We start from the raw sequence: 27,579 nt of genomic DNA, 5'->3' as shown, positions 1-27,579 counted from the left end.
TTCTTCATTTTAAGGAAAATCAATTGTTTAACCAATATTTTACAGTTATAGTGAAATATTTTAGATTGAAATAATTTATAATGAGATTATGTTTTTCAAAAATTGAGCATCAAGTAAACAGGATTTAACTACACTCCTTGAATTTACTAGTTGACTCCTCCCTCAAACATAAAAGTTGTTGTTGTTGTTATTGTTAAGTGCTGCCCAGTTGGTTCCGACCCATAGCGACCCTGTAGAGGTTTCCAAGGAGCAACTGGTGAGCTTGAACCACCAACTTTGCATAGCCTAAAAGTAACCAGCTCTAATTCGTTATGTAAATTTCTTCAAGGCCAAGGATTATCATTGTTTGTAGCCTTTAGATTTGAATTGCTGTCATTTTAATCAGTATCCTACTTTGAAGTAATTCTACTTCAAAAATGAGTTTTGCATTTGGTGGAATTTTGGCATCAGGCTGTTCTTTCTTTCTGTAAACCCATTCTGGTTCAATCTCCAGTCAGCCTTTGCTCTCTACCTTCTGATAACTTTGCCAACTCCTAACCTTAATACTTAAAGGTTTGGCATTTTTCTTCTTCTTGGAACTTGTTTGAATATTAGTATCAGAAACAGTTCCGTCCTGTAGTGCTCCTATGTACTGACAGTGAACAGCATCTCCTTTTTTGGGAAAAGTTGGTTTTCGCTCCCTTTTTAAGTGATAGATTTTGTATAATTTTGGTGGACCCTCTACAAGAGCATCTTCAGACTTGATTTCTTTAGGTTTTTTTAATCATCAATCTTCACATTTTCACCTGCTCTGATAACCTTATTTATATTTTTAGTACCTTTGAAATACTTAGTTTCAAAATGATGGCAATTGGCCAAATAGTCTTTGTTAGCTGTTTTGGCCACATTTTAAATATTTTGGAACTGAATGCAAGAAATGAATCTGAACCATGTTCCTACAGAAACTTGATAATGTCCTTCTTGGGCAGCTGCTTGCTGCACAGTTCTTCCATGGTCCACGCCTGCTGTGGAACGTTCACCGCCATCTTCCTCTGCCATCTTCCTTGCTGCCACAGCTCTACTGAGGTAACCTGCCTGGCTCAGTATCACACTGCCCCTAGGCTCTTCTCCATTTCAAAAGTGAAGCTGAAGCTTAGACATTCCAAGGGACTTGCCCAAGACAGCCCAGCTAGTTAAGTGTTGCAACCAGGACTGAAATCCCACATACATTTCACAACCTGTGCCTCCTTCATTATCTTTTATTTCATTGTGTTCTCACAGAGAGTCTCCCCACCGTCATGTAGTCAATTCTGACTCACAGTGACCCTGTAGGACAGAGTAGAACTGCTTCATAAATTTCTCGGGCTGTAAACCTTTAGGATTTTATATCTTTCTCCCCCAGAACAGCGAGTGGATTCCAGCCCCAGACCTCTTAGCAGCCTACTGTGGTACTATAGCACCTCACTGAAAGCCTGGTGTTAAGTGCTGTCCAGTGGGTTCTGACTCATAGAGACTCTGTACAGGGTTTCCTAAGAGAGATTGGTAGGTTTGAACCACCTGCAGCTGGTAAAGAGGATCTCAACTTGCAAGTAAAACACCATTAGTGCCAACTCTTATTTATACTTCCCTGTAGATAAGTTTCTGTTGTGGTGATGTACAATAAGCACTGGATCATAAGGTCGGTCTGAACCACAAGGTTGGCGGTTCTAACTCACCAGCTACTTCTTGGAACCTATGAGTCGGAACTGACTGCATGGCACTGAATTAACAACAATAGTTAAGTTCAGACTCCTGGTTGTGGCGCTGTAGGGTCAGCACTGGACTGCAAACCACAAGGTCGGCAGTTTAAACCTGCCAGTCGATCCTTGGAAACCCTCTACATAGTTGCTATGAATCGAACGGACTTAAAGCACTTAACAACAATATAGATAAGGTCAGCAGTTCAGATCTATCAGTTGCTCTGATCTGAGAACCAGGAGACTTTCTGCTCTGGTAAACCCTCATATGGGTCATTATGAATGTGAATTGACTCAAAGGCAGTGGATTTTGACTTATAGACAAATCAGTAGTTTGTTGTTGTTGTTAAGTGCCGTCGAGTCGGTTCCGACCCATAGCGACCCTGTACAGGGTTTCCGAGGGAGTTAACCCCCACTATATTATGTGAGTCCTGATGTGGCGCTGTGGGTTAATGTGCCAGACTGCAAAGCCGTTTGAATTGCAAGGCCGGTGGTTCAAGATCACCAGCTGTCCTCAGAAACCCTATACAGGGTCGTTATGGGTCGGAACCGACTCGACGGCACTTCACAACACAACAACATATTATGTGAAGGAGCTCTGGTAGCGTAGTGGTTACGAGTTGGGCTGCCAACCTCAAGGTCAGAGTTCCAAACTACCAGTTGTTCGGGAGGGAAAGATGAAGCTTTCTGCTCCCGGAAAAATTTGGAGCCGACTCCACCGCACACCACCCATTATGAAAATGAAGGTAAACAACCGTCCATCTCTTGTGAAAATCCTGATAATTGCCTGTTGGAGACAACATGTCTGAAACGGTCAGCACGAGATAAACAGCAACAAAGAAGTTCCTGAAATTCCTTTAAACCCCATGTCCAGGATCCCCAAGCAGTCCGCCAGCCTCCTCTCTGTATTAAACCTGCTTTACCACGCCCCTGCCTCGGGGTAATTGGCGACAGGCAGTACTGTACTGCTGTTTCACGATGGCAGTTATTACTCCAGCATTTTACAAAGGAGGAAAGTGATACTCAGATTGGTCAAGTAACTTGTCACCATAAGGCATCCGGCTCGTGTCTGGAAGATGAGCCTGTGGGCGCGTGTACGTGGGCACAGACGCCGTAGCCCGGCGCCACCTTTGGGTTCTGCTCAGCCGAGCGAATCCCACTTTTCCAGATTCCCACCTGGCGCGCAGGCCACTCGGAACTACACTTCCCGGCAGAACGTGGGCGCGCGCACGCGCAGTGGGGCATCCGCCATGGCGACCGTGCTGTCCAGGGCGCTCAAGCTCCCGGGTAAGGAGTCGCAACCTCGCGACCACCTCGCCCCCTCCTTCCTGGGGAGATAGGGAGGAGATGCTTCGGTGGTGAAGCTGGTCGGGACTGGATGCAACTTGGGATTTGCTGTAGGAGCTCTGAGGCGAGGAGGGCGCAGCCCTGGCGGGCTAGGGTCCTTGCGCCGCCAGGGGGCGGGAGGGTCGTCTGTCTGGGCGGTGGTCGCGGCCGCCCGGCAAGCTTGGGAGACGCCAGGAGAGGGGCCACTGGAAGCGAGTGTGGTAGGGGTTCGGGAGCCGGCTGGCACCATGGCGGCGTGAATGTCAGAGCACGCATGTAGCCGCCGTCCAAGGGAAGGGGTGGTGAAGGGAACATCCTTTCCCGAAGCGCAACGGACCGGGCACTGGGGGTCTCTAGCCCCTGTTGTGGGATAGACCTGGACGGGGAAGAGGAGAGAAGAGGAGAAGGCGGCAGGTGACCCTTTCTGGAGCAGCCTTTTCCCTTAATGACAACAGTGACGCAGCCGTCAAGGTAGGACAGGCATTTCCCTTCGTATTTTACAGAAGAAAATAAAGAGTCATTTGGCTAACTGATTTGCTCAGTCCTGTGCCCCATAAGCAGTGCTGGAAAAGCCTGGACTTGAACTCTACGGGTCTTTGGACTCTAGGTGCTGGCTGATCTTCTGATTCCATTTGATTATAATCCAGCTGCTGAAACTAAGCATTTCCGAGGGAAACGTTTTGGTACCTGCAACGTTCAGATAATTTATGGACTATTCTTTGAGGAGGTAGTACTGGTGATGACAACTTCCAGAGTTAATTCAGTACTTTGGGCTTTTCGTCCCCCGCGCCCCCCCCACCCCGACCCCTTCTCTAAGCCTCCACTATTAAAAGCTTGCTTTTAACGCAAGTGTATTTATTCTGCCCAAGTAAATGTTAAATACTAAGACTTTAAAAAAACTTTTATGGTTCCATCTAAATATTTGAACCATGAATCTATGGACATTTGTTTGCTGCTAATTTAATATGTTCGTGGGAAAAGTAATTTTCACTGGCATCATTAGAAAGGGTTAGTTAGGTATCTGCTGGATACCAGGACCCTTGTTCTTCAGTAGAACAGCAAAGGAATTGCACACTCGCCTGCCCATGAAAAGGTGAGCAGCTTGAACCCACCCAGTGTTGCTTCAGAAGAAAGGCTGGGGATCTGCTTCTCTAGAGATCACAGCCAAGAAAACCGATGGAGCTCAGTTCTAGACTGTAACACACAAGGCTACCATGAGTCAGATTCACTCTACAGAGACTAGATTGATTTTGGTTTGGTTCTCAAGGAGTTTCCATTGTGATACTTTGAAACATTTGCATTTCTGTCCCCAGAGTTCATACCTTTGACAGAGTGCTCCCCCGCACGCCCCCCCCCCCCCCATCAGTAGCTCATTAAAACATTGGAAAGAACACTGACAATACCGATCTTGATCTTGGAATGTCCTCATACATAGCATTGAAATTGAATGAGGGATCTGTCCTTTACCTGCAGGATTAATTAACTTTGAAAAAGTAGTCTGTGTATAGGACAATATACCCACAAGGGAGTGTTGAGATTTCTGACATATTTAGCTTTCTGTTTTTCTTTTAGATTCTTTGTTTTATTTCAGCATGGTTAATTATTATTCTCTAGGGAAAAGCATGCAAGAAAATCTTTCTTTAGAAACTCTTGAGCTCTTAACGCATTTTCGAATCTTAACACTGGTACTTCTTACTCCCTGGAACATTTTAGTTTCAGTACTTTGGTCAGCTGACAGAGTCAAACATTCCCAGGTCCAGTCCTTGGCTTGCCCTGACCAGTCAGATATGTCTCACTATTATTTTAACCCCATATGAAATGGCCATATGCTTCTTTATATGTTGCTGGGCTAATACCCCTCCACCCCCATCCCTCCCCAGCTCTTTTCCTTGCCTCCCTCTTGACCTTTTTCCTCTCCTCCCAAACACATCTTCTAGCTTTTATGTTAGGTAGGTGAGAGAAAGATATGGCATTCTGCTTCTGTAAAGATTTAACAGCCTTGGAAACCTTATGGACTAGTTCTACTCTATTCTGTAGGGTCCCTGTGAATTGGGATTGACTTGAATGGGTTAGGTTTCTTTGGGGTATGTTAGGTAGAAGTTATATATTTTAACATTCTTTTTGGACATCCATTAATTGGAGCTTTGCAGTTGCCTGTTCTGGTTGAGCTACAGTGTCACATCATCACTATTTTTATGTATAACATGAAGAAACAAAGGGTGGCTAAAAGGAGGGTACAGGCTTGGGTTCAAATCCAGTCTTCACCTGATTAGTCACTTAATGTCTTTAAGGTTTAGTTTTATCATCCTTAATATTATCAGGGAACATTTGCTACATACCACACACTCTACTAAATATTTACCTTTTGTTGTTGTTAATTGCTTTTGAGTCAGTTCTGATTCATAGTGACCCTGTATAGGACTTCTGAGGAGCAGGCTGGTGGGTTTGAACTGCTGACCTTGTGGTTCAAAGTCCAGTGCTAATCCTACAGTGCCACACTATAGCTGTCCTGTATAGGATTTCCAAGGAGTGGCTGTTGAGTTTGAACTGCTCAGTTGAATATTTTAGTTTTAGTAATTTGGTCAGCTGGCAGAGTTCAAACCGCCCTTGTGGTCCAGTGATTATCCTGCAGCACCACACCAGGACTCTACTTTGTGTTGTTGTTGCTGTTAAGTGCCATCCAGTTGGTTCCGACCCATAGTGACCCTATATAGGGTTTCTGAGGAGCAGCTGGTGAATTTGAACCACCTACCTTGTAGTTCAAATAGCTTTGCAGTCTGGCACATTAAACCACAGTGCCACATCACTAGTGTTATTTGGAATATTAAGAGAAGTGGATGTATTTAAGCAGTTTATTAACCAGGCAGTTCACACTCACCAGCCTCTCCTTGGAAACCCTATGCAGGGTCGCTATGGGTCAGAACTGACACAACGGTAGTCAACAACAACAACAAAGGAGTTCTGGTAGTGTACTGCATTATGAGTTGGGCTGCTAACCACAAGGTCAGCAGTTTGAATCTACCAGCCACTCCAAGGGAGAAATCTTTCTGCTGCTATAAAGATTTGCAGCCTTGGAAACCCTCTAAGGGGCACTGTGAGTGTGAACGGACTCCATGGCACATAACCACCACCATTAACCTCTAACATGTGTTAATTAGGAGTTCTCTAATCAAAACTTCAATAAGGGTTAGCTATTACTATTATCATCATTCACACACCATGATAATTTCTGAATGTGATCCCTCCAGGAAGGCCTGATGTGATAATAGACTAATGACAGATCTCAGCAACCTTGCTGTGCAAAAGCAGTTGGTGGGAATGCAATTCAGTCTCCTACCCTTTCACTAAACTCAAAATGGAAAGATGTTTGGCTCACATGCATAGAATGAAGTTAACAGAAGGACAATATGACATTCATAAAACTTGTAGACAGCTTATCTTTGGAGTGTATATATTTTCTTAAAGCGGTTTTAAAGTTTGGAGGTCAAACGTATCAAGGATATGAAGATCATATCAAAGCATAATATTATTGTAGTTTTATTAATATTATTATGTGTATCTCAGAATAATTATATGTTAGGAGGCAGAGTTAAAGCACCCGGAGTTATGAAGCTTTAGTTTGGTGTTGAAGGAGCTCTTGTACCATAGTGGTTATGAATTGGTCTACTAACTTCAAGGTAAGCAGTTCGAAACTACCGGCTGTTCCGCGGGAGAAAGATGAGGCGTTCTGCACTTGTAAAGATTTACAGCCTCGGAAACCCTGTGCAGGGTAGCTGTGAGTCGGAACCAACTCCACGGCACACCACAACCACCTGTGTATAACTTTAGGCAAGCATTTGTACTTTCTTATGTGTTACTTTGTCTTTCTGTGAATACATACAAAAATATTTACCTAGGAATGTACTAATCAAAACTTGCAGGTGGTAATAAGCTGAGATTTATCTTTGCACTATCTGAAAAAATATACATTAATAGTGTAAAAGTAAATATTTATTTTCCTAAGAGTTTGGCCCTAATCTTCTAAAATCTTTTATAGAAAGGCTCAAGGGAATGATTGCCTCTGAGTTTTTGCATGTTTGCCTTAATACTTTAATGATCTCTTGGTTGGATCAGAGATCTTGGACTTTGTGGATACTACTGAACTATCTTTTGATAATGTATGCTGTGGTGGAGAAATCAGCCTGAGTTTTATTTCCATTGTTAGTGACTTGATTCTCTCTGGTTTGCTGCTTCTATGACTTTTTTTTTTTTGTTCTTCTAGTCCAGAGTCTCAGTGTTGGTTATTCTCCTCCCATTTCCCCCTGCCCCCCCTTGTTTCACACTTTTATACTGCAGTCCTACATCTTGCTTTATCGCAGGAATTTTTACTAGCCTTTAAATACTGTTTGTCTTCTCTTCTTCAGTTATGCATATGATGGATCACTTTTGCTCTCTGTATCTCTTACGTTCTTTCTAGTCCTTCTGAAAGGCTTGTTCTTTTTCACAGAGTACATAGATAGTCATTAAGAGTACAAGCTTTGAAGCCAGACTGTCTGGGTTTGAACCCTTGCACTGCTACTTAACTTGCTCTGTAACTATGGGCCAGTTGTTTAAATTTACATTCTTTAGGTTTCCTCGTCTCTAAAAGGGAGTTAATAATCCGTTTACTTTAAAAAGTTGTTGGAGAGATGTACTGAGCTAAGACTTTAAAGGACTTTGGAAGAGTGCATATGTAGTCTTCAGGAACTCCTAGCGAAGTTTCTCTTTCATTTTCTTTTCTCCAGTTTATCTTTCTTGTCTGTGACTCTGTTTTCAGCAATATCTGTTCTTTTATTTCTATTGTTGTTGTTTCTAGTAAGGATTTCTGTAATTGTTTTATTAGTTTCTTCCTTGTCCTGAGTCAGTCCTAATTGTTTACTTTTCATTTTTTCTGTTGAATACAATTTCTTAGAAATGTATCTTTTCTAGGAGCCCTTAGTTCAAAGAAGACATGTTTACTTTCTTGGATTCCAAGGGGGAAGTATCAGTTTATTATTTCTTCTATTTCATGGTGTAATCTATCTAGTGTATATTCTTCAGCTGATTTCTGTTTGCTGTGTTTCAATGACTAGTTTTCTTGAATAGTTATAAAATTGTAACTAGTTGTAGAACTCTGTGGTATCTAGTGGTGGTGGTGATATGCTTTCAAGTCCATTCACAGCAACTTTATATAGAATCGGCTGTAAATCTTTACTGGAACTAAAAACTTTATCTTTCTTCCATGGAGTTGGTAATTCAAACTGCTGACCTTTTGATTAGCAATCCAACATGTAACCCTCACACTACGGGCCTCCTTTATGGTATCTAGTAGAGGTGTTCTATTGATTGCTCCTTTCTTTTCACTGTATGAATATGCCACCATTTCTTCTTTCTTCCTTTGGTGAACATTTACTGTGTAAACAGTGCTGCAATGCACACTATTGTATGTATGCATGTATTGTAATTATGTAATTATGATATTGCAAATGTGCTCATACTTCTTGGGCACACAACTAGGAGCAAAACAACTGGTTTTATGTATTGTCAGTAGTGTATTATCCCACCAAATCCTCCAGTATAGTTTTCTCAGTTTGCACTCTCCCATCAGCAGTGTGTGGCACTGCAGGTTAAGTACTCAACCGCAAGATCCATTTGAACTGCAAGGTCGGTGGTTCAAAGTCACCATTCGTTCCTTGGAAACCCTATACAGGGTCATTATGGTTCAGAACTGACTTAACAGCCTGTAACAGCAGCAACAACATCAGCAGGGTAGGAGGGTTGTTGTTATTGTTAAGTACTGTCAAGTCGATTCCGACCCATAGTGACTCTGTATAGGGTTTCTAAGGAACAGCTGGTGAGCTTGAACCACCGACCTTGCAGTTCAAGCGACTTTACAGTCTGACGCCTTAGCCCTCAGTGCCACACCAGGACTCTGTGTAAGAGGGTACCACTTGCTTAATAGCCTCATCATTGCTTTCTTTTATCAGCTTTTCAATGTTTTTGTCTAAGTGCACCAATATCTGATCATTATTAAAATTTTCCTTCCTTCATTATTAGTGAGCCTGACATACTCTAAGCATTTCATTGCAATGATCAATGATTACAGTCCCCTCTGTGCATCATCATTCAACAGTATTTGCTTCTTTTCCCTCTGGGTTTTTTTTTTTTTTTTTCTTTTGTATGTACACAAAAGCACTCAAGCATACATAATTATTTAAACAACCAAAGGGCACATTCTGCAAGCCTGCATCCTGGCTGCCATCACACAGCCCTTCTCTTTCCATGAGTCTAGAGTCCTCAGCTGCTCTCTCTCTCCATGTCCCCATCTCTTCCTCCATCTCTTCTGTCTCTGCTTCTCTGGATAGGGTCCCACATTCTGCTTGTGCTCTTCTCCCTTGATGGCCTTAGGGTCCTCTGTTCCTGGACTGAAAGATTAACTACTCCCCCTTTTTGTTATAGAACTTCTACCTTTACAGTTGTGATAATCGCAGTTAGTCAGGATAACAATTACTCACTTTTGAATCATAAAAATTAATTTGAAGGAGTTTTTTTTTTTTTTTTAATGTTTTATTGTGAATTATGTGATCGTTTACATGAGAGAACATTGGTTTAACATTCATTCTATCGTATATCATCTCATTGCCATGGTTACAATCCCCTCCATGCAATCCTTCCCCTGTGTCCCCCAGGTCTTCAGCTCACAGCCACTCTCCCTCTCTGGATCTAAAGTCTCCAGCTGCTCCATTGCTGCACATCATTATCTCTGGCTCCATTTCAGGCATCACTGCTTCTCTGGGTAGGGTCCCGCTCTCTGCTTGAAGGAGGTGTTTTGATATGTTCTTATACTAATACTTGGCTATTTATACGTGTTGCACATCTCATTGCATTGGATATCTTTTTATAATAAGTCTTAAAATCTGCTAGGACAAGATCCTCTTTAATAATTTTATACTAAGGTCTCAAGTTTTATAAATTATTCTGTCTGCTTCTGTATTGGAACTTCATTATATCTATAAATTAATTTGAAGAAAATTGCCATCTCTGATGATAACTTTTTATCTGTATAGTATTTCTAGCCATTTATTTGTTGTTATTGTTAGGTGCAGTCATGTGGGCTGTTGTTAGGTGCCATCAAGTGGACTGTGACTCATAGCAACCATATGCATAACAGAGTGAAACACTGCCGAGTCCTTCACCATCGTCATGATTGTGGCTATGGTTGTGCCCATTGTTGTAGCCACTCTGTCACTCCTCATTGGGAGTCTTCCTCTTTTTCATTGGCCCTCTACTTACCAAGCATGATGTCCTTATCCTAGGACTTGTCCCTCTTGATAACATGTCCATTGTACGTGAGATGTAGTCTTGTCATCCTTGCCATCCTGGCTGTACTTCCAAGATGGATTTATTTGTTCTTTTGGCAGTCCATGGTACTTTCAATATTTTTATTCAACACCATAACTCAAATGCATTGATTCTTCTCTGGTCTTTCTTATTCATTGTTTAGCTTTAGCATGCATATGAGGTGATTAAAAATAATATGGCTTGGTATACCTTAGTCTTCAAAGTGATAGCTTTGCTTTTTAGCACTTTAAAGAAGTCTTTTGCAGCAAATTTGCTCAATGTAATACAGTTGTGAGGATTTTTGTTTTCTGTACATTAGGTTGTAATCCATACTGAAGATTCTTTGATCGTTATCAGTAAATGCTTCAAGTCCTTTTCTAAGGTTGTGTCTCTGCATATTGCAGGTTGTTAATGAGCCTTCTTCCAATTCTAATAGAGGGTTGTGAGTTCTTCATATAGCCCAGCTTCTTGGACTATTTGTTCAGAATACAGAATGAATAGGTATGGTGAAAGGATACATTCCTGATGCACACCTTTCCTGATTTTAAACCATTCATTATTCCACTGTTTTGTTTGATTGATTGCCTGCCTTATGCTCTACGTACAGGTACCTCATGAGAACAATTAAATGTTCTGGAATTCCTGCTTTTAGCAATGTTATTTTTAATTTATTATGACCCAAACAGTCAGATGCCTTTGCATAACACAAATAAACATCTATCTGGTATTCTCTGCATCCAGCCAAGATCCATATGGTGCCAGCAGTGATATTCCTCATTCTATGTCCTCCTCTGAATCTGGCATGAATTTCTGTCAGCTTCCTGTTGATGTACTCATGCAACTGTTTTGAATTATCTTCAGCAAAAGTTTCCTGGCATGTGATAGTAATGATATTGTTTGATAATGTCCTTTTTCTTTAGGGTCATATTTCTTTGGAATGGGCACAAATACAGATCTCCAATCAGTTGGCCAGGTAGCTCTCTTCCAGATTTCTTGGTATACACAAGTGAGCACTTCCAGTGCTGCATTGGTTTGTTGCAACATTTCAATTGGTATTTCATCAATTCCTGGAGTCTTGATTTTTTTTGGTAAGACCTTCAGTGCATCTTGGGCTTCTTCTTTTAGTACTGTCAGTTCTTGATCACGTACTACTTCCTGGAAGGGTTGAATGTTGACCAGTTCTTTTTGGTACAGTAACTCTATGTTCCTTTCATCTTTTTTATAGTTTTCCTGCATCGTTCAATATTTTGCCCATAGAATCCTTCAGTATGGTAATTTGAGGCTTGAATTTTTTCTTCAGTTATTTCAGTTTGAGAAATGCTGAGCATGTGCTTCCATTTTGGTTTTCTAACTCTAGGTCTTTGCACATTTTTTAAATAATATTTTAGTTTGTCTTCTTGAACAACCCTTTGAAATTTTCTGCTCAGTTCATTTACTTCACAATCTCTTCCATTCATTGTAGCGACTGCATTCAAAAACAAGTTTAGAGTCTTTTCAGACATGCACTTGGTATTTTCTGGCTTTTAAATGATTTTTTGCTTTCTTTCCATGTGATGCTCTTGATGCTGTCCCATGTACACTGTGTTAAATCTAATCTTGAGATGACCTCTAAATGCATGTATGATATACTCAAGGTCATATTTTGGGTCTTATGGACTTGTTTCTTCAGCTTCAGCCTGAACTTGCATATTAGCAATCGATGGTTGGTTCCAGTCAGCCCTTGCCTTGTTTTTTATAAATATTTTATTATGAGTCATGTGATAGTTTACATGGGAGAACATTAGCTTTACATTCATCCTATCTTATATTGTTTCATTGCCATGGTTACAATCCCCTCCATGCATCATCAGCCAACCAAAGGGTATACACTACAAGCCTGCCCCCGTCATCAGCACACAGCCCCTCTCTCTCTCAGGGTCTAAAGTCCCCAGCCACTCCATCTCTCCACGTCATGATCTCTGCCTCCATCTCTGGCATCATTGCTTCTCTGGGTAGGGTCCTGCTCTCCGCTTATCTCCCTTGATGGTCCCAGGGACGTCCATTCCTAGACTGCAAAGTCATTTGCTCCCCTCCTTTTGCTACAAAATGTCTACCTTTACATTTCCAACCCTCACAGTCCTGATAACAGTTATTTACTATTGTATCACAAGAGACCTATCTGCATTTCCTTTCATCAGCCCCACCCAGACAGACTGTATACTACTCAGTGGAGATTCTACCTTCCTCTGGGCCCTCTGGATCTAGGCTCCCTCTTGAAAGCTCGTAAGCCAGTCACTTCTTGCCTTTGTAGGCCCCCTGCACCCCATTTTGAGTAGCCAATATCCAAGTTGCTCATCCCTGTCTACTCTGTGTGTGGAAGGGGTGGGAATGATCCTTGCTGTAAAGGTTTGTTTCCTCTTTTGAGCTACTGCATCCATAGGTGTAGATCAAATTCTTCAAATTGTATCAGATTACTCTCTTTTTCGGTCCTCTTCTTTCTTCTTCCAGTTGAGCTCTGATCATCCAATCATTGAAGCCAGGTCGAGTGGGTATTATCTGCAAGGGTGGGTGTTTTTATGCATATGCCCTCTCTTCCTATCAGCTGCATGCTTCACTCTCCACTCTAGTCCTCTGTGGCTATGTCAGTGACTCTGGGCCCAAGAGTCCCTAGGTCTTGCCACACTGCTGGCCAACCAGGTTTCCACACAGGAGTTTATTGAATGTTGTAGGGCTTAGCTTGAAGCATCATTGCTGTTTTTCCCTCACTTCCCCTTATCGGTGACGAATGTGGTCACCAATCAGAGCGTGTATTCCCACTGAGTCTGTCTTGGAAGGGGGTTTGCCCTGAGAGGACCTGACCACTTGCCTTGATGTCTCCTGGGTGAGCAACTTTGCTTGTTCTTGTAGTAATTAGTTGGACTGCCTATATTGTTTTCCTGTTGGTCTTTCTTTCAAGAAGTATCTTCTCTTCTTCTAGCCACTTCAAGCTGGTCTGCTTATCCTTTCAAGTGGAAATTTCCTACCTCAGAAGATTCTGGATGGGGTTCAGGATCCTTGCCTTGTTTTGCCTGATGATAGTGAGCTTCATCATTCATCATTGTCTCTTCCCACATATAAAGTAAATTTGATTCGTATATATTCCATAGAAGTCCTGGTATGGAATTGTAGAATAAGCACTAGACTGCTAACCACAAGGTTTGCCGAACAAATCCACCAGCTGCTCCTTAGAAACTGTATACTGAGTCAGAACCAACTTGATAACACTTACAACATATTATATCTAGTGAGGTCCAGGCATATAATAACTGTTTATGTTATTAAAAAAAGTATTTGTCATAAATAAGCCATTGGTCTTGCAAAATTCTATCCTGCATTCACCAGCATCATTTCTGTCACCAAGGCCATATTTCCCAGCTACTATCCTTCCACTTTTTATCCAACTTTCACATTCCAGTCTCCAGTAATTATCAATGAATCTTGATTGCATATTTGATCAATTTCAGACTGAAGAAGTTGGTAAAAATTCTTCACTTTCTTCATTGGTTTTGGTGTGAAGATTTGAATAATAGGTATATTAACTGTTCTTCCTTTTATGCTCTTAGATACTATCCTATCATAGTCAGTATTGTACTTCAAGATAGACCTGGAAATTTACCTTTTGACAGTGAATGAGGCACCATTTCTTTTGAATTTGTCATTCCTTGCATTTTTTTGTTGTGCCATCGAGTCAACTCTGACCCATAGCGACCCTGTGTAGGGTTACCGAGGAGCAGCTGGTGAGCTTGAACTGCTGACCTTGTGGTTCAAAGTGACCTTGCAGTCCAGCGCATTAACCCACAGTGCCACACCAGGACTCCATTCCCTGCATAGGGAACCCTATTGATCTTTAAGTGTTTTATAACATTTTTAATGACTTCTATTATTTCTAGATTCATATTTCATACATTCCATGTTCTGATTATTAATCATGTTTGCAGCTGTTTCCTCTCATTTTGAGTTGTGCCCCATCAGCAAATGAAGGTCTTAAAAACTTGCTCCATTCATTTCATTAAGGTCCACGCTACTTTAAGGAGGCAGTTCTTTCCCCAGTTGTATTTGAATTGCCTTCCAAGCTGAGGGGCACATCTTACATCACTGTATCAAACAATGTTCTGCTGCTAGTCATAAGGTTTTCATTGGCTAATCCTGGTGTGGCGCTGTGGGATAATGCACTAGACTGCAAGGTTGTTTTGAACTGCAAGGTTGGCAGATCAAACTCACCAGGCACTACTTGGAAACCCTATACAGGGTCTCTGTGGGTCAGAACTGACTCAGTGATACTTAATAACAACAATCCCACACAAGTGAACCACCTGTACCTACTTCCTGTCTGTCTTAATCTGGGAGGCTTGCTGAAGCTGTCCACCGTGGGTGGCCCGCTGGTATCTGAAACACTGGTGGCATAGCTTCCAGCATCACAGCAACACACAAGCCACCACAGTACAAGAAACTGACAAATGGGGAGTCATTTATTGAGATCCTCTTAAATAATCTTTTTATAAAGTTTCATCATTATTTTTCTTTAGGATCTTAACCTTGAATGTAGTTTGTTAAAAGTATAACTATTTTATCTATTTTAATTGAGATTACAAACTATAAATATATTTCTGCTGCTTATTTCAGGTGATTATTATACAATGGATTTTTGCATGTTGTTAGTTAATTTAGGTTCATAGCAATTCCATGTATAGAGTAGAATGGCCCCATAGATTTTTGTTTTCTTAAAAAAAAAGATTAAATGTGAACACTTTCTACATATACAAAAAGTCAGTGACATTGATTACATTCTTAGAAGTAAGCTAAAAGTGGGCTTTAAAAAGTTGTGGAAAATTTCTTTCTCTTTTAATTCCATCTTTAAGCAGACTTTTTGAAGTCTGCCCTGCTTATACCTTATACCTTTCTCACCCTCTTTTTCTGAGTTGTTCTTCCCCCAGTTATATAAAGTCACTGTCCCTTAAGTTTCCTCTCTGATCTTTTGAGTTGCTGTTGTCAGTTTGATCCCATATAGATAGTTGATAAAAGAGCACTGTGATCAAGGCAGACAGTCTTTACTAGGTAAGCTAAACTATTGGTTGGTTTCACAAAGACTTCAAAGGATATTTTTGGTTCAAGGTGTAAAGATTATCTCAAGGCAAGAGTTTCAGGTGGTCATTTGGCCTCTATGGCTCCAGAAAGTCTGGAATCCTGAGAAGTTGAAATTCTGTTCTGCATTTCTCTTGTTTTGGTCCAGGTTCTTCTAAGAATCTTTGATTAAAATGTTCAGTAGTGGGAGGATGGTCCCTTTTTGGTTATTAAAAAATAATAATAAACATTCTTATCAAGCTACATTAGACTCAATGGCAACTCCCTTTGTGAAGACTAGAATTGGGCTATAGAATTTTCAAGGCTGAGACCGTTTGTAAGCAGATCACCAGTCCTTTCTTCCAAAGTGTCTCTGGGTGCCTTTTGGTTACTAGGTGAGCACTTAACTGTGCCAACTGGGGATTCCTGATTATTACTCATTTTTAAATAGAGCTGTTGCTTTACAGACAGGGTGTAGCTAAGGGGAGTGAGCAGGGCCTGGTGTAAGCTAGAATTTAATCTAGGTCTATTACTTGAGCTCCTTTCCCACCAGCTTGGCTCTGCCCTGGCTAGCAGAGGGTGCTGCTTGTTTGTCACCTTTGAGCACTGGTTTAGCTTTTACTTCTCTTTGGTTGTTGTACCAGGTGTACATTTATTGTTCCTCAGCTCCAAATTCTCCTTTGTTGTCTGATCTATGAAAATGGATCTGGGCCCTTTAAATGCTATTTTTTTCCCCCCTTCAGATTGTTTGAATACAACAAACTGACAGGTTGCTTCTTGCAAGGACAGAAAGCTGTGCTTTTTCTCATTCATTCAGTCTTACCCTCCCCCTTTTTGATGGGTCTCCTTGGTTCTGTCTTGTCAGAATTTGTCTTGTCAAACAAGTGATTGCTGGCATGCTTTTGTATTTTAAAACACAGAGGGAGTATAACCTACTGGTTAGGAGTGTGGACTGTGTAGTCAAATTGCTTGGCTTTGAATCCTTGCTTTTCTAGCTAGTTCTGTGATTTTAGACAATGTCCTGGTATGGCACTGTGGGTTAATGTGCCAGACTGCAAAGCTGTTTGAAATGCAATGTCTGTGTTCAAGTTCACCAGCTGCTTCTTGGAAACCCTATACAGGGTTGCTATGCGTCGGAACTGACTCAACAGCACTTAACAACAAAACAACAACAACCACCTGCCTATATTTTAGGCTTTTTATTGATAATAATAATGACTATTTTACAGGATTATTGTGAGGAGTAAATTAATTACTACATGTTTAATGCTTGGAGTGCCTTGGTGACGCGTAGTTAAATACTTTGCTGCTAACTGAAAGGTTAGAGGTTTGAACCTACCAGCTCTCCATAGGAGAAAGATGTGACATTCTGTTCTTTAAAGATTTACAGCCTTGGAAACCCTATGGGCTGCTTTACTGTCCTATAACTTGACAATGCCTGAGACATAGTAGGCACTGGGTAAATTTCTCGCTATCATCATCGTAGTCATGATGATGAAATCCGTGACCTCTGTTCATGGCTAGAAACCTGTGGAGATATGTGCCAACTCTGTTGTGATTCTTGGGCTTAAGTGTCAATGCATTTGGCAATAGTTTTTCACAAATGTGGTTTGGGAAAGTGGCTGTTTCCTGTTTTTTAAACATTTTTCGTTTTCAGTTTGTCTTTCCTGGTGTTAAGGAAGAGAATGACAGAAGGGCCTTCCTTTGCCATCATTAACTAGATGCTTATCTTTTTTAAAAAGGGCCAATTCAGCTACGGCTTTGTTTTTCAAAGAATTGTTGTTGTTGTTGTTAAGTGCCGTTGAGTCGGTTCCGACCCATAGGAATACATGCAAATTATTTTATAGACTTACTAAAGATTTCTGTAGCATATGCAGCCAAGTTCTCATGCTCTTTGCCCATGATAGTATATCACACAACAAAAACACATTTCTTTTCAATTGCTTTGTTAGCTGTAATTTCGTTAATGATTTCAGTTTGGCACAGGTGCTGTTTCAGGCTTATATGTTTATTGCAAGGTGGAAGTTGTTCTTGTTGGTGGTGTGCCATGGAGTCAGTTCCAACTCTTAGGGACCCTGTATAGGGTTTCCGAGACCTAAATCTTTACAGGAGCAGAATGCCTCATCTTTCTCCTGCGGAACTACTGGTAGTTTCAAACTACTGACCTTGAGATTAGCCACCCAACTTGTAGCCACTATGCTACCAGAGCTCCTTAACGTGCAAGTTGTTGTTGTTGGTATTGTTAAGTGCCGTCGAGTTGATTCTGACCCATAGCGACTCTGTATAGGGTTTCCAAGGAGCAGCTGCTGAGCTTGAACCGCCGACTGTGCAGTTCAAATGGCTTTGCAGTCTGGCACATTAACCCACAGCGCCACACCAGGTGGAAATTAGTACTGGACAATGTGAGATTTTTTACTTGATGCTAAAAATCCAGTTGTACAATGATAGGTTAGGAAGAGTGTGTGTAGAAAATGCCTGAGAGTTTTAGTTAAGTCACTTGCATGATGTGACTGTCAAGAAAGCTACCAAGATCTTAGGTTACAGTCATTGAATTATAATGTACTGTCCAGAACAAGGGAGGACAGTTCTGCCCTCCCTTCCCCTGGTCAAACTGTACCCAGGTGATTGTGTCCAGTTCTAGACACCATACTTGACAAAGCAATGCCATGTGTGTTGTATCTAGAGGAGAGTGACCAATATGGTGAGGATGCCAGCACCAATGTCTTGCTGATAATGAGTTGAGAAAGGTGGAAATATTCAGCTTGGAAATGAGAAGACTGTGAGTGGAGAAAGTTGGGCAATATAACCCAATAGTAATGGTAATGATAACAGTAATTGTAACAATAACAATAGAAGCTGAAATTTATTGAGTGCCAGGAAGGAGCTTTGGTAGTGTAGTGGCTATGAATCGGGCTCACAGTCAGCAGTTCGAAACTACCAGCTGTTCTTCGGGAGAATGATGAGGCTTTCTGCTCCCATAACGATTTACAGCCTCAGAAACCCTGTCCAGGGTCGCTGAGTCGGAACTGACTCCATGGCACATAACAACAACAACAACAACAACAACAACAACAACAACAACAACAATTATAAGCCAGGAGTCCTGGTGTGACGCTGTAGGATAAGCACTGGACCTGGATCACAAGGCCAGTTTGAACTGCAAGGTTGGTGGCTCAAACTCACCAGCCGCTCCTTGGAAACCCTGTACAGGGTTGCTATGAGTCACACCTGATTTGACAGTATTTAACAACACTATAAGCCAGTAAGGAGCATGTATATTTTACTTTTTTAAATCTTTATAGCAATACTATGAGATAAGAACTATTATTATTCCATTTCAGAAATTAGGAAATTGAGGTTCAATAAAGTTAAGAAATTTAATTGTAGTCACCAGTTAATGAGAAGTAAAGCCTTGGCTCTTGTTTGTAAATATCTGAGATTTTAAATACCATATGTTTCATCTGGGGAGCTTGGTGACTGTAAGATAAGCACTGGAGTGCTAATCACAAAGTAGTTGGTGGTTTGAGCCCAACAGCCATTCTGTGGAAGAAAGATGAGGCTTCCTGCTCCTGCAGAGATTTACAGTCTCAGACACCCTGTACAGGGTCACTATGAGTCAGAACTGACCAGACAGTATTTGGCAACAACAATGTCTCTTATGATTATTATCTCCAAGTATTTGAAGGATAAATATGTAGAAGAGAGGCCCTAGAAATTAAGAGTAGGACTGATCATTGACAAGGGCACAGAATCATTATAAGGAATTGCTTTTCAGATAGGAGGGGAGTGGCCATAATGCTGGTTATGTTCCTGTGTATACCTGGTGGAATAGAGGTGGGGGTTGTTGTTAAACCATGGAGTTGACTCATAGTGACCCTGCACAGGGTTTCCGAGGCTGTAAATCTTTATGGGAGCAGAAAGCCTCATCTTTCTCCTGCAGAACGGCTGGTAGTTTCGAACTGCTGACCTTGAGTGCGCAGTTTGATTCGTAACCAGCTTGCTATGCTACCAGAGCTCCTTAGCGGTGGGGTGGATTATGTAAAATCTTCAAAGTCTCTTCCAACTCTGAAGTTTGGGGATGCCATGTATCACTTCCTGTTTGTTGGGCATTTTCTTTTTGTTAGAAAGTGCATAATTTTACAAACCTGCCTAGTGGGTCCACCGGAGAAAGACCTGGTCATCTGCTTCCATGAAATTTATAGCCAGGAAAACACGGAACAGCTTTGTTCTGTCATATGGGGTCATAGTGAATCAAAAGTGATGTGAGAACACCTAACAACCAAAACAGGGTTCTGTTTGCAAATTATTACATATAGAAGGCTATCTGGGATGGCTAGGAAATGAATGGTGTGCTCAGATTAGCACAGTAATTTGGTTTATAATATGTAAATTGTCAGAGAATAGCTTGAATCTGTACTGACCTAATGGTATATCTTGGAAATACAAATACTATTTTGAATTAAACTCAAAATGAGGGTTTTAAAAACTTTTGTAATTTGTACCTTTAAAAGTGAAATCTAGTATTTGCTGGAGAAAATGAATAGCTCTCAAAGTGAAAATGAATGAAAATTTGTAGTTAATAAATGCCAGATTATTCAGTATCTTCTATGTTTTTTGTAAAGTACTTGTTGTTAAGTGCTGTGGAGTTGATTCCGACTCATAGCGATCCTGTATATGGTTTCCAATTTAATGTTACAAAATGATTTTGTGAAGTTGTTCATTTTTTAAAAATTTAATTAACATTTATTGACAAGACATTATTTACACTAGCAATTTTACTTTCTCACATTTAATCTCCATTTTAGCGCTTTATTTCGGTGTTGAGCAAACTGAGATGCAGAATACATACAATGAAATGACCAAGATCTCAGTGACTCAGAGGCAGAGTTTAGTTAACATCAAGGATTCTTCTTGGTCTCTGTGTAATTAACCTGATTGCATTATCCTTTTTTTAAAAAAAAATGTTTTATTATGAATTACGTGATAGTTAACATGGGAGAACATTAGTTTTACATTTATCCTATCATATATCGTTTCATTGCCATGGTTACAGTCCCCTCCATGCATCATCAACTAAGCAAAGGGTACACCCTGCAAGCCTGCCCTCTGGTTGTCAGCACACAGCCCGTCTCCCTCTCTGGGTCTAAAGTCTCCAGCCGCTCCATCTCTCCACGTTGTCATCTGCCTCCATTTCTGGCATCACTGCTTCTCTGGGTAGGGTCTCGCACTCCGCTCTTCTCCCTTGATGGTCTCAGGGACTGCTGCTCCTGGATTGTAAAGTGAATCACTCCTCTCCTTTTGCTACAAAACGTCCACCTTTACATTTCCAACCCTCACAGTCTGTCCTGATAACAATTAATCATCATTGTACCACAAGGTACTTATCTCCATCTCCTTTCATGAGCCCCTCCCAGACAGATTGGATACTACTCAGTGGAGATTCTACCTTCCTCCATGCCCTCTGGATCAAGGTTCCCTCTTGAAACCTTGTAAGCCAGTCACTTCTTGCATTTGTAGCCCCACCCACCCCCATTTTGAGTAGCTAATGTCCAAGTTGCCCATCCCTGTCTACTCTGTGTATGGAGGGGATGGGAATGATCCTTGCTGTAAAGATTTGTTCCCTCTTTTGCATCCATAGGTGTAGGTCAGTTTCATCAAATTGTATCAGATTACTCTTTTTTTTCCCATCTTCTTTCTTCTTTTAGTTGAGCTCTGATCATCCAATCATTGAAGCCAGGTTGAGTTGGTATTATCTGCAAGTGTGGGTGTTTTTACGCCCTCTCTTCTTATCAGCTGGACGTTTCACTCTCCACTCTAGTCCTCTGGTCCTCTGTGGCTATGTCACTGACTCTGGGCCCGAGAGTCCCCAGGTCTTGCCACACTGCTGGCCAACCAGGTCTCCGGGTACACAGGAGTCTATTGAACATTGTAGGGCTTAGCTTGCAGCTTCATTGCTGTTTTTCCCTCACTTCCCTTTATCTGTGACGAACATGGTCACCAATCAGAGTGCGTGTCTGCTCATGTAGTCCCACTGAGTCTTTGTCTTGGAAGGGGGTTTGCCCTGAGGGGACCGGACCACTTGCCTTGATGTCTCCTGGGTGAGCAACTTGCTTGTTCTTGTAGTAATCAGTCCACTGCCATTATTGTTATGTATTTTTCTTATTGGTCTTTCTCTCAAGAAGTATCTTCTGTTCTTCTAGTTGCTCCAGGCTGATCTGTTTGTCCTTTCAAGCGGAAATTTCCCACCTCAAGATTCTGGGTGAGGTTCAGGATTCCACTTATGGTCTTTATGCAATGCAGAGGCTCTGCAGGAAGCCTCCTTCACTGGGCACGTTGTAGCCCATTTTAGGTATTCCAATCAGTTATTGGCAGAAGACGGACTTACAAGCTTTCTATGGTGATATTTCTGGCTGTTCCTTTCTCTCCCCTTCAAGTGTCTATTTTATAATGGTATGCAAGGGAAACCAAAATTCAAAATATCGCCAAGCATATTAACATTATTTACCCCCTTTTGCCCATTCCAACCATGTCTTAATCCCTGTATCCCAGAGCCCTGTTGTTCCAAGGTTGTGCATACATCATTATTTACCTCTGTCCCACTTAGTTCATGCAAACCTGCCTAATTGTTTTCCTATTGCATTATCTTTTTGATATGTCTTCATAACAGAAAATTTGAAGATAGAATGGTATCCATTAATTTACCAGCTACAGGACTCTCCCACTCTCTGAAAGTAGAGTGTCCATGTGAAACCTTTCAGAAGCCCAAATGGTGTAAAGTGAAGAGGTCATTACCATTCATTCATATGGGGGAAATTTTTTTTGAGCACTCCTAGACCCAAAAAAGAATGTACCAAATCATGCCAAGTGACACACAAGCCCCTGAAATAACCCGGTCAGTGTTCACAGATGGTTCACATGATGGTGGCCTGATGCCGAGATGCTCCCATGAACTCTGGGTAACTAGCGAAGTTCTTGGGGCAGGAGGCTGGTCCTTGGGTTAGAAAAATAGGTTTTAATGTAGGTCTTTCTTAAAAGTGAAGTAGTATAAAGCGAAATTTTGAAAAGCAGGGGATACCTCCTCCCAAACAGAAACCCTTTTCTTAGTTTTCAACTTAGTTACAAATGAAATTAAGACCTACAATCATCCAGTCTTTGGCATGAGGGCCAAGGGCAGTGTAGGAGGAGGTACTTATCTTAAGTAAGGTACTTGTGCTTAAGCCCTCCTGTAATTGATGCCTCTCAGCCACCCAGATAAACAGGGTGCTGGCGATGCACACCAGTGATTTCTGCTTTCCTGCTCCATTGACAACCCTCCCAGAATATCTAAGGGTCTGTGTACAGTAGCTTTGTAGAGAGAGAATGTTAGAGCGTAGCCTTTTTCATGATGGTTGTTGTTGTTAAGTGCTGTCACGTTGGTTCTGACCCATAGCGACCCTGTATAGGGTTTCCGAGGAGTGACTAGTGAGCTTGAACTGCCGACCTTGAGGTTCAAACCGACTTTGCGGTCCAGCGCGTTAACCCACAGCGCCACACCAGGACTCCAGCCATTTTCATTAGTGAGATTCAGACAAATTGAGAGGTATTTTGTTTGATTGTAACTAAAAAGATATTTGAAATGTGTTAATTTTTCTGTCTCCTTTTTAAGTTCCTTAAACTCGCAAAGGCATATAATTCTAGGACACTGATTTGCTGTTTCTCCCCCAAATCCTTCCCATTTTGCTGGCATTTATTTTAGAAATGGTCACCAAGGTCCACACTTGATGTAACTTAGAGTTTCTGTTTTCTACATGTTCATAGTTAGCCTGCCTTTTTTTTGTTTTTTTTCTTAAATGTTTTATTGTGAATTACGTTAGCCTGCCTTTTTGGGGGCCATTTTTCTCCTTCCTATTTTTCCTTGACTAGCTTTTTCTGTCTTTTCAGGGAAGAAAAGCCCAGACCTAGGGGAATATGATCCACTCACACAGGCTGACAGCGATGAGAGTGAAGACGATCTGGTGCTTAACTTGCAGCAGAAGAACGGAGGGGTCAAGAATGGGAAGAGTTCTCTGGGAGAAGCCCCAGAGCCTGACTCGGATGCAGAGGTGGCAGGAACTGCAAAGCCTCACCTTTCAGAAGTCACCACAGAGGGGTACCCATCAGAGCCCCTTGGGGACCTGGAGCAAAAGGCAGCGTCTTCCCTCGTATCTTATGTGCGCACATCTGTCTTTCTGCTCACGTTGATGATCTCAATGGTCCTGGTTCTCGTGTGTGCTTTTCTGATCCCGTGTCCCCCCAGAGATTTGCACAGCACATGGAGCCGCCACTTGGGCCCCCAGGGAGGTGAGTTGTAGGATTGCCTTCCCTACTTTTGTAAAACTTCATGGTATATCTCATTACTTTGAAATTCTACCACAGTTCTTAAAAAAAATTTATGAGTGCCTTATAGCACTTTTCCCTCTGTGTGTGGCAGTGACTGAGACGTTTAGATTTAAAATCATACAGAATGAAATGATACCTATTGAAAAGTTGAACATCCCTGCCCTGTTGTGTGTCTGCTGGTATAGGTCTTAATTAGCTGCAGCGAGGATACGGCATTGATTTACTGGGTTCCTCATGTGGTGTCAGCACTATCAGGGGCATGCAAAGCTGTGGGAAAGGCTATTTAGAGAAAAGTAGGGTCCACGGCTGACTAGTCCAGGGACTAGTCCTGTATTCCACAAAGCCCTCAGTCCTTCATGGAATATAGAAGTCTGATCTTTTACATGAAATTATCTTAAAATAATTTTCTGTGATAGATGGTTGCTCTCTTCTTCCTTGCTCCTTGCTGCTAGTAGATATATAGACTGGTTCCGCCCAAGTCATTCCAGCTACTTCCTCTCATCAGGGAGCAGGTTTCTTTAAATCAGCTTGCTCTGGGTCTAGATCGGGATTACACTGAACTGTCAGTGCTGAGTGCTCCTGACTGTTGTAACTGGCTATGGCTGTTCGCAGGCCCTTTGCATCATTTTGATGTAGCAATATCTTGTTTCTGACACGTCTCTGATCTTTAGTTCTCTTAAGGCAAAACCAAGTGACTATGACTTACGATATGTTCCTATCAAGTAGAATAGTTCTCTCTTCCTTCCTTTTTTTAAATTTTCAAATGGACATATGTAATACTTATATACAGCATGAAGACTAGTAGCAAATTGTTGGTGTGTCCACTACCCATCTCAAGAAAGAGAACATTATAAAGACATGTCAAGTCCCTGCATGCCCCTCCTTTGCCCATCTTGTGTGGATATAGATATGTATATCATGATATATTCTTTCATTTTGTCTAATTTTGGGTTTTATAAAAATGTAGTCATGTGACTTGCTTTATATATTTTTTGTTGTTGTTAAGTGCTGTGGAATTGATTTTGACTCATAGTGACCCTATAAAAGATTTCCAAGGAGTGGCTGGTGGGTTTGAACTGCCATCTTGTGGTTCAAGTGACCTTGTGGGCTAGTGCTTACCCTACACCACACCAGAACTCCTTTTCTGTGATTTGCTTTTTTTGTGCAGAATTATTTTAAAAAAATATTTTTGAGACTCTTCCATTGTTGATGCTGATGTATCTTACCTGGAGTTTTTTTCATTTTTTCTACTATATAATATTTTAGGGTTTGAGTATTCCTTGATTTATTTATCCTTCATACTGATGATGAACATTTAGGTGGCTTCTTGCTTTTTTTATTTAAATAATATAATGCTGCTAAGAACCTTTTTAAGGAGCTCTGGTAGTGTAGTGGTTATGAATTGGGCTGCTAATCTCACAGTTAGAGTTCGAAACTTTGAGCTGATCCGTGGGAGAAAAATGAGACTTCTTGTGCCGTAAAGATTTCCAGCCTTGGAAACCCTGTACAGGGTCGCTATGAGTCAGAACCGACTCCACGGCACATAACAACAAGAAGAAGAACCTTCTTGTACATGTTTCCTGATGTTGTTACTAAGTGCCATGGAGTCGGTTCCGACTCATAGCGACCTTGTATAGGGTTTATGAGGAGTGGCTGGTGAGTTTGAACTGCCAGCCTTTAGGTTCAATGTGACTTTGCGGTCCAGCACATTATCGTGCAGTGCCTCACCAAGATACAATGTATAAAAATTTTTCTAGGTTATAAATCTAGGAGTGAGACTGCTGGGTCATAGGGTGTATGCATCTTCAGTGTGGTTGTTTATGTAAATTATTTGCCAATGTTATTGAACTAATTAGCATGTTAACTAGCAGTGTGGTGTGTGAGTTCTCTCCAAATTTGGCAGGCATCCTCTGACTCTGAGCTGTCTGGGGCAGTGGTAGGGGCAGTGAGAGAAAGTGCAGGATACATTACAGTCAAGTGAGGGTGCAAGTCCAGGCTTTCCACTGGCCTCTGCTGGTATTACCCTGAGTTGAGGGGCAGGGCTGCCTCATTACTCCTGGGTGGGGGGAGAAGTGTAGACTTCCTTGTGTGTATGGCCTCACTGTTGTCGAGTGGGAATGAGGGTCATCTGACACCACTTTAATAGTAGATAGGGGTCACCTTGTTACTGTTGGACAAGAGTGGAAGTCTAGGTTCCCACGTGACCTTTGCTCTGGGGATGGAAGTGACTTTGCAGGTTTTTTTTTTTTTTTTTTTTCTGTGATTGAGCAGTTTTTATCTAAAACTTCTCTGTCTTGCCAGACTTCCTCTTTCCTGGTCCTTTGACTATAGAGAGCCAGATATCTTGGGGCTTTTCAAAAATCGAAGTTTGTTGGCATTTTTGGGTTGCTAGCTTCTCCAGCACCTTGTCTAAGATATATGAAGCAAAAAGAAAACCCAGGAAATTTATCACTGTGCTGTTCCTCGGGTCACAGAATCCCAAGCTAGACTGCCATCTTTTCACCACCTTTTAGTCTTTAGAAAATGTTACCAACCATCCCTCCCTTGTACAGCACTTTATTTCTCATCTGGGTTTGAGACTTCGTTGCAGTGGTCACACAGAACTCAGATACAATGCTCACAACATGGGGTTTATTAGGGAAGTTAACAGGTTACAAGGGCAGGATCAGAAAATGCCTAGCACACAGTTCTTCCAGTCAGGACAGCCTCTTAGCTGTGCTCACAGAGAGGCAGGCCTCTCTCTGCTGGGCCAGTGTTACAAAAGTCTTTTAGGGGTGCTGATAAATACCCACAAGGCATACTACTTCTCCATAAGCTTCAGTCTGAAGATGATACTCTAGCTCTGTGGGTCAGCAAACCTAGCTCCTCCAGTTAAGTGCCTGGAGACACCCCACTCTGTAAGCAAGCCTGCTGCTCAGAGTCACTCAGATTTACTTGCTGCATGGTCTGGGAAGCCCAATGCTTTCTGTCGTACTCTGGTTCGGCGCTGGCTCTTGGTTCTGCTGCTGCTCTGCCACTCTGCTGTCACAGCTTTCTGTCCCTGGGCCAAGAAGGGTCAACACATAGGGATAGTAGGGTCCAACGGACAAGCTCCACTCCTGGCTTTTCTATGATATCACTGACTTCCCCCTTCCTGCTTCTGAGACAGTTCATTTTATACTCACATTTGCGTTTCGAGTTTTCACAATCATAGTTAATTCCATTATCATTCACAGCTGAATTGTGTCATTCTGTCAGTGTTTTAGAGTCCTGGTGTGGCGCTGTGGGTTAATGCGCCAGACTGCAAAGCTGTTTGAACTGCAAGGTTGGTGGTTCAAGATCACCAGCTGCTCCTCGGAAACCCTATACAGGGTTGCTATGGGTCGGAATCAACTAGACGGCACTTAACAACAACAACAACATCAGTGCCTTATCCTACCTTCACTTGCCCAGACCCATTAGAAAGAGTTGTTTCGTAGGGATTACAAAACTAATGTTAAAAGGGACATATTAAATGATTCACTATACCACAAGTATTATGGTTCTTGTTTGTATATATAAGGGGACTAGAAAGCTCATGATAAGTTAAATCAAAAGGTAATGGAAGTTTTCAACAGGCTTTTTGAAGCCCTCTCATAAATATACATATGTGTATGTGTGTGTGTGATATGTTGTTGTTAAGTGCTGTCGAGTTGGCTGTGACTCATAGTGACCCTGGATAGGTTTCTGAGGAGCAGCTGTTGGGTTTGAACTGCTGACCTTGTGTGTAATATATATATATAAT

The 27,579-nt window shown here is 41.7% G+C and overlaps 1 protein-coding gene and 1 pseudogene across 1 annotated transcript in view; one reads left to right on the top strand and one right to left on the bottom strand.

Moving 5' to 3' along the window:
• Positions 1–355: 355 nt before the first annotated feature.
• On the bottom strand, positions 356–1,025 carry LOC102824105 (annotated as a pseudogene).
• Positions 1,026–2,869: 1,844 nt separating this feature from the next.
• KIAA1467 (KIAA1467 ortholog) overlaps positions 2,870–27,579 on the top strand; it is a 43,908-nt gene continuing 19,198 nt past the window's right edge. Inside the window, exons 1-2 of the mRNA XM_006866042.1 lie at positions 2,870–3,002; positions 23,379–23,777. Of these exons, the coding sequence (XP_006866104.1) occupies positions 2,966–3,002; positions 23,379–23,777 (436 nt within the window). The 5' untranslated portion in view covers positions 2,870–2,965. The remainder of the gene's footprint in view (positions 3,003–23,378; positions 23,778–27,579) is intronic.

Source organism: Chrysochloris asiatica, unplaced genomic scaffold (genome assembly GCF_000296735.1).
Source record: "Chrysochloris asiatica unplaced genomic scaffold, ChrAsi1.0 scaffold00086, whole genome shotgun sequence".
NCBI classification, from domain to species: Eukaryota; Metazoa; Chordata; class Mammalia; order Afrosoricida; family Chrysochloridae; genus Chrysochloris; species Chrysochloris asiatica.
This window is presented reverse-complemented; position numbering and strand designations above follow the sequence as displayed.